This window comes from Anarhichas minor, unplaced genomic scaffold, assembly GCF_050575085.1.
Source record: "Anarhichas minor isolate MPS153535 unplaced genomic scaffold, ASM5057508v1 ptg000006l, whole genome shotgun sequence".
NCBI classification, from domain to species: domain Eukaryota; kingdom Metazoa; phylum Chordata; class Actinopteri; order Perciformes; family Anarhichadidae; genus Anarhichas; species Anarhichas minor.
The window spans coordinates 3,562,501-3,570,566 of NW_027466452.1; the positions used below are offsets into that span (position 1 = coordinate 3,562,501).

Below are 8,066 nucleotides of genomic sequence, written 5' to 3' on the forward strand. Positions count from 1 at the left end.
GAATGTCCGTCACCACTTAAACCACCAAACCTCTCTTTGATTTTCTGCCATGTGTAGACTTCTCTTACTATTCTGACATGTAACGTAACTCAATCGAAACTTGTGCTGGTTCATGCGACAGCCACGCAATGCAAAAAGGAAACCCATCTTTATGATTCTTTTTCCAAGGTAACTGCAGATTCTATATAAAAATAACTGCCCACAAAATTAACCCTTTTGAGCAAGAAAACGGATAGGGGTCTGTAGTTTTAACAATTATTCTGTCACACGGTGCTCAAACAAAAAAATCACATTCTGAATCCTGTTTAGTGCACTTTTAATGGAGGCAAGAACAAGACGAGATGTAATGCAGCAGAGAAATGCCTTAAAAGAGATGATCCAAAACAATCAAGAGCAAAATCATTCATTCATTCATAATTGTGTGTAATAAAAAAAAAAGTGCACATAACACTTCGTGTGACACTCATGACCTTTCGAGAGTTCAGGGAGGTCAGGGCCATTAACCTACGCATGGAGAGCTTCGGAAACAAAGAGGTGGATCTCTATGGTTCAGCCTTCCAGAAAGCCAGGATCAGGGCCGGGTCCGACGTCCCAAAGACGCCCTGGTTGTGGTCGGGGGAGACCAGCTGAACCCAGATGTGGGACAGCGCATACCAAGCAGGGAACTGTGGCTTGCAAACTCCTTACGCAGTGGTATAGGCTTGGTGAAGAAGATTGAGTGGAGGAGGCTGGGTGAGATGCCAAACAAGCCAAAGTTCAGGCATGGAGTAGCAGCAATGGTGGGAAAGTTGTGTTTGGAGGATGTTACTACTACTGCAAGGATGACATGATGAAATCTGCCTTCAGGTAAAAGGACACAACTGGTGCACAAATATCTTCGCACTTTGAATAACCTAGTGTCCCACAGATGCACAGATGGGGTCTGAACATTTCCATCTACCTTTTTTCTTTCATCGCACACATGCTATAGTTACGACCCCGTGCAGGACAGCTGGAAGAGGCTCGCTGACATGCAGGAGTTTAGAAGCAACTTCTCAGTGGTGGTACACGGAGAGAGTCTTTATGCCATTGGTGGCGATGAGAACACCAACCTAGACAGCGTCGAGATGTACAACCCAGACACCGACTCCTGGAGGTTAGTTGAGCGTAACATGCGCTTGAAGTAGAACATGTTTCATCGGATCATCGTGTGCGTCCTAAATCCTACTGTATCAGGGCGTATCGATGCCGAGCTTTAGCATACCCAACATTACACATATCAGTTAATCTGTCACATTAAGAAGCAGAGTCGTATGTTATTTAAAATCGGTCAATGTTTATTATATAATATTGAACAAAATATCAAGGATGAAAGCTGTGAGTTCACTTGTATGTTGAGTCTCTTTTCCTCCATACAAATGCAATACCAAGTGTTGTGCCACCAGATGTCCCCATTGTGACGACAATCACTTGAAAAGACTGAAATATAGTGTTTCAGTGACTTGGATTTTTGACAGTGATTGAGTTAATGTTCATATGTTGATCTCGGGTTTTAAAAATATCTTTAACTAGCAGCGAGGTGTTTGATGCACAGCAAGCCAAAAACAGTTCAACACCACATTTGTTTCATCTTTTATTTTGACATTTCAACAATCCTCCAAAATGTTAAAATTTCACATGAGAAATTGCTGAAAGGAAGAACAGATTGAGACGAGACATGCGTCCCTAAATAAAAACCTTGGCATCTCAGTCTGTTCTAAAATCTACAATGTTGGGAAGATGAGGAACCCACTGAAGACACTGTTATGTATTTTTCCACCCTTCCTCAGGATGACGTTGACGGTCTCTCTGACATTCAGCTCAAGGATTACCGTGTTGCTGGTGGTGTCACTGTTATCTGAGCCGGTGAATTCCCAGGTGCTCACTTGGGAATGCCTGTTCTTCACCAGGATGGCTCCTGAAGTGTGACCGTTGTAGCCGAAAGTCATGAATGAAAAGTGGTAAACGCCTTTCAGTCGAGCAGTGAAGATGCCTGTTGAGGAGAATGCAATGACATCAATAAGTTAGAAAAACATTTGTCCTTACTTCTTAATACATTTCAGTTAGATGAGAAGATCGATACTACTCTTACGTCTGCATGTTAAAAATGAAGATAAAGCCATGCAGCTGGTTAGCTTAGCATAAAGATTACAAACTGGGGCAAACAATTAGCCACCTTCATTCTAAAAGTAACAAAATCACCTCCCAACACATCCTAAAGCTTGATGGACGTATAGGCAACTTGTGAAAAAGCTTCAGAGGCCGTGGTAGGAAGATTTTGCCATGTTCTGACCAGATTACTAAATCAATGTTTCCCATATGATATCCAATAATATGGAGGATGCATTCCATTTTAAAGACACATACTTTCATATCTGTTAATCGTTGGTCAGTTTTCTGAAGGTTATGCATCTAGAACATACCAGTTTTACAGTTGTAAGCGAAGCCAACGTTTGTGAAGACGCTGTTATAGATGAGAATATTGTTGGTGCTGTTCGTGCCGGGTCCAGTGAACGCATCATTGGATTCGATTATAGTTGCAGAAAAGGCCACCTTGGCATTGACTGAAGAAAGGAATGCAAACATTGTTAAATTCAGTTGTGTGTGTTTAGCATCTTGAACTATTACTTACTATGCTTTCCCTTACCTTCTGCTGTAAGGCACTTCACCTCTAATGAGAGTTCACTTTCTTCAGTTCTGAGTTCTGAAAAAACAAAAAAAAAAAAAAGTTAATGTTACTTTAAACTATTTTACATTCCACATTTATAAAAAAGCAGCAGCTCAGTATTTATCCATTTTCGGGGTACAAGTTGCAAAGCTTTTGTTAAGGGATTGGACGATCTCGTCACTCTTGAGCCGTCAATGTCAGCCTTCTGCTGGTCCACTGCAGGTTTCAGCTGTTCATCAACATTCCTGAATCCATCAACTTCAGCCTTTTGATCATTCAGTTTTGTGCTGAACGCTTGAGTCATTATCAAAAGGACATTTTTGCAGTCAATTCCTGAAAACATTTTTAAAGAGAATACAGACTCGTAAAACTTACCTGCGCTGTCATTTTGTATTTCCGTCAGGTTAGCTTCAAGTTGCGTCTCCGTGGGATTCAGTAGGTCTTCGACTTTGACTTTGAGCTCCTGGGCCGTCGAGTTAAGGTGGGAGAGTTCCTTCTTGTACAGATTCAGCAGTTTCTGTGTGGCATTGAACGCAGCCCCAGTTTCTGACTCCAGATTTTCAAGTTTCTCTTTTCTCTCCCTTAACTGCCTCTCAGTTGTATCAAGTCTCTCCTCAATCTCACTGATGTTTCCCCTGACTCTCTCCCCACGTTTGACCAGTTCTCCAACTTCTCTCTTCAGGCTGGCAATGTCAACTTCCTGTTCCTCCAGCTTTGTCTTTGCATCTCTCAACGCCATCTCAGTGTGTGACACCATCTCTTCTAGGTCCTTTTGTGCGTTCGAAACGTTCGCCACTAACCTCTCAAGCGCACTAATGTTGCCGTTTGCAGAATCAAGCTGCAGTCTGGTCCTACCTTCCATAGCATCAATCCTCTCTCGCAGCAGCATTTGGTTCTCTTCGAGTTTTGTCTGAACATCATCGAGGTGTAAAATGTTTTTGTAATTTGAGCAAAGAGTCGGCGTTTCTTGTCCTTGCTCCGGGTCACACCTCCGTCTGTGTGGGAGTTCTGAAGATGCCGCTCCAACAAAAGCCAGAAGAAAAACCACCATGGTGACCATCTTCAGAGATAAGTTAAGGTTCTTTACTTGACCAGTCTGCAAAGTTAGGATTCCTGTGCCAGTCTCGTGTGGCAGCTCCCTTTTATCTTTTTTGAGGTGGGCGTTGGCAAAGGGTCATCAGCAGAGTGGAAACACCTGAGCTCATCAGCAACACTGGCAACACATGCGCCCTTTGTGCCAGTGCACTCTTTTAAAAACCCTCTTTAGCCTCAGTTGGTCCCTGTCTCCTGCCTGAGACACCCATATGGTTTTTGATTGACTGATTTCAGACACCACTGTTAGTTTAAGCTTGCCTTTATTAACCCTCCTGTTACTTTTGGGGTCAATTTGACTAGTGATGGCGAGATGAAGCTTCATGAAGCATTGAAGCTTTCCATCCAATTGGTTCACTCATGGGTCGAAGCTTCATGGGGCTTAATTTGCTCTACTGTGCCATCAAGTGGACAATAAATGTAAAACAGGCAGAGTGATTATAATGACACCATGGCTTTGGTGTGTGAAGCATTGAATTGAATAAATGAATGAATGATGTTTGTGATGCCAATACATAACTTATGAACTCATTAATATGGTGTCTGTCTTTATGATACAATGGTGGGGTCAAAAGGGAAAGTGGAAACAAATTGGGGAGAGGGTTGTGATGTGAAAAGTTAAAGCTATGATTTTATTGTCATATACATATACGAAATTTGACTTCTGCATTTAACATGTAGCAGTCAAGGATCGACCCGCCGTCCTTGCGGTTACCGGACAACCCTCTCTACCCATTGAGCTACGGCCGAATGTGCTTGTGTAGCTTGGTTTGTGACTGTCCTTATCTTACTAGGGACAATATGTAACACGTAAAACATTTTATTCATTTTTATTTAAAAATAACAACTTTTCCACAGTGCTGGGCTTCAGGCGGTTTCTTTTTTTTTTAGATTATTTCGCCTGCTTTAGAAAACACCCTTTCACAGGCACAGATGAAGCTGCGGTACAGAGAAAAGCAACAGCAAGTTTATACAAGTTCGGATACACATTTTTTATGTCCTTCCCAATACTCCAGGGGGTTCTCCAATCTTCCAATGTTTGGTTCACCCAGGTACCTTTGGATCCATTGCGTTTCGCTGCCCCTTATATTTCGAATCGCACGCCAGACCCGTGAACCATTTCCTGAATCAGTCACGTGGTGCGGCCGGCTCGCGAGGCTTCGAACGTCACCACATACTTCATCAACACAACCGAATCACACTATTAATAGCATCATATTTCATGAAATAGAGGCCCAATCCGGGCCACCCGGCAGACTGGTGTGTCTGGCCGATGGCCCGCAGAGGATCTGAAGATGTCCGCCGATGCACAGTCCTATTGTCCCAAGGAAAAGTCAGGGAAAGTCTCATGTTTCACATTCTTTACCATCGATCAGCTCAGTGATTGGCTGAAGTCCGATCCTCCTTGGCCCATGACCCGATGGTCCACTGAGACGCCTCTCCTTGCAGCCAGCATTCGTCCATCCCCCGCTCTTGGCACATTCCTCACTAACCACCTTATATGGTCGTGACCTGGAAACCCCCTCTCACAGACACTCAATACATTCAATGACCACACTCCTTGGTTTAAACTTCTACAAGTAAACATATTGTGACATATAATATTCACCACTAGGAGTGCTTCTAAACATACGAGGAATGCTTTTAAACTTACATTTCTAACATACACAGCGGTGGCAGAACGTGGGCAAACTGCCGGGGGCTTTTACTGACATACGGGCCTGTCTGCTCCGACTGCCCCAACACTTTAGACGTTAGTAACTGGCTGGTCAAGATTATATTTAGAAACTAGACATTTTTAGTGGGATCTATTACCAAAATTCTGTACATCAGCAAATGTGTTTTAGCTTGAAGTTTTATTCAGACATGTGGTATAAATTGTAGAAATCTAAGTCCAGAATGACTGTTGTAAATGCCAAGTTTGTCTCTACTTCTTGAAAAATATAGTATACTAAAGAGGATGATCTACAATCCCAAATATTGGCTGCTATAAATTATCAAATAATTTGTAGTACATCACAATATGAATCTCTGCATGTTCCCTATTGCTGCATGACAGCTAAATGTATGTCAGTTACATATAATTTACACTAGACATTCTGATTATACTTATTTAAATCTGACAGTAGTGCAGATGACTCTTCTGTAAAACAAACAAATGTAAATATATGTCAAATAAAAACACATACTTATGTAAGAAACGTCTGCTGCAATTTGTTCCTGACATTCTGTAAAATGAATTCAGATTTTACCTGCATGGTGATTTGAGTGAAGTTTGTATTACTTGTGTGTTAATAGTTGACATTATCCAAAATCAATCTAATCAGCAGACGTGTGATCGGTATCTAAACCCCCCCCCCCCCTGTTTCTATAGATATATGTAAACTCCTTGTATTCACATCCAATATGAACTGTGGGTTGCCTCCACCTGATGGTGTAGTTTGGTTCAGACTTCGTGCTGACGGAATCCAACACATTAATTTGTTCTGAACTCTGACAGGCAGATGTTAAAAACACAGACCATGTTCTTTACTGTACCCCAGATAATATCATTTTTACACTTCTTGATTGTTTACGGGTGTTTTCTGAAAGCATGCTCTCATATTCTCAGAATTCTAAATACATAATGGTTCTCAGGCCGTCCACGTGTGCTGCCGGTTTGTTGTGACCGTGTAGACTTGTTATCGGATCTGATGCTCCGCAAATGTCCTGCAAAATGAAACTGCATTCATAACAATGTTATGTTGCTTCAAAATGGTGTTTTGTCTTCATATGACACAAACCATCAAGTTTTTGTTGCTTTATTAACATTCTGGTTTATGTACAAACATTTAGGCAGAGCAATGTTTCTAGTTCGACAGTACTGGAGCTGCGATGGAATATTGAGGCCTCTGCTTCTAGTGATTTGAGAGAGAGTGAAGTAAAAGTGCATCCAGTAGCTCAGCAGCTATTTGCAACCCAGAGAAGTGAAGGGAACGTGTGGCACCCTCTCTGGCTGTGCACCGCGTCGTCTGGACACACGGCCCAGGCTCAGCAGCACACACTTGATGACAGGCCAAAGTCAATCAGTTTCACTTCAGTGGCTGCTGCTGGTGTTCCACGACTCAATTACCGCATTTAATGTCTGAGGTCTGCAAGCAAAACTTCTATCGCCCTCAAGTGTGATAGAGCTGTGGGTCACCTGAAGAACAAATGGACACAGCAGCTGTTGTTTTGTAAGTGAAGGTGACCAAACCTCAATCAGTTGATAATCCAATCCCAAATTGCATACTATACACTACATTCGCACATTCACACCGTTCAACATACTTTGAAGAAATTGTGTGGCCTTCTGGCTCTTCGGCTGTTTAAGGAAAGCAGCAATTTCCCTTCGAGCAGCCGGCCTTTGCTGAGCCATCTTACGTTGTTGTGCAGCAGAAGGTCATCAGCATTTGCATCAATTTCTCTTAGAAATTCCCTGAGCATGTGATGCTGAAGTGAAGAGGATGCTCTGAGAAAGTTATTCATTCTCATAATTATGTTCATCACCTCAGCATATCCGTCTGACAAGGTGGAGCACAGGACAGATTGATTAAGAGCTCAGGATTGTCCTCTTTCATTCTCTCTCCCTGCCATGGCAGGGGCTCTAGATGTCCTCTCCTCTTGTACTGGTCTGAAGTGGTGTAACACCCAACAGGTCTTCACAGAATGCTTTCTTCTCCTTGTTAAAGAACCTCACATAAACTAAGAGCTGAGCATCGTCAGACACATCAGTGGACTCATCAGCTAAGCCAACACTGGCTGCTTTGTGAATTGTTTCATCCAGCTCTGCTAGTACAGATTATAAGTATGTTTATACTTTCCTTGTATTAATGACGTGTCATTTAGGAAGGTCACTTTCCCTTTAACAGTTATGGCCTTTGTTTGGAGAAGCTGTACTCCATCATGAATGTCATGGCAGTCATCAACCACCTGAGGGGGCCGCAGAGCAAAACTTGTCAGGCAGAGAATCACAAAATGGGAGTTGAAAAAGAAAAGAGTAAAACCTGGAGATGATCATGAAGCTTTAACTCGATGAATTGTGTTATTGGAAGATATATGTCAGCCAAAACACTAAAATGTACACTGTAAAAACAATCCTCTGCACGTAATGAGATGCCATTTTCGCTGTTGGAAAATGAACTAGTTTGCAAGTTTTTGAGCAGTTACAGCTACATAAGCTGAGGTACAAAAGGTAGTAAAAACGTTCTGTTGCTGCCATTACACAGGTTAATACAGGCTCAGTCCTGTCCTGTGTACACTGTATACT

General features: G+C 42.3%; 1 protein-coding gene across 1 annotated transcript; it reads right to left on the reverse strand.

Moving 5' to 3' along the window:
* Positions 1–2,291: 2,291 nt before the first annotated feature.
* LOC142935401 (uncharacterized) lies at positions 2,292–3,817 on the reverse strand. The gene has a single exon (XM_076079768.1). It carries the CDS (start codon positions 3,744–3,746, stop codon positions 2,769–2,771), a length of 978 nt encoding a protein of 325 aa, XP_075935883.1. The 5' UTR covers positions 3,747–3,817; the 3' UTR covers positions 2,292–2,768.
* Between the last annotated feature and the right edge of the window lie 4,249 nt (positions 3,818–8,066).

Bases quoted from the DNA above. Each gene is read 5' to 3' on its own strand.
- LOC142935401 (XM_076079768.1), bottom strand. From the start codon at position 3,746: ATGGTCACCATGGTGGTTTTTCTTCTGGCTTTTGTTGGAGCGGCATCT.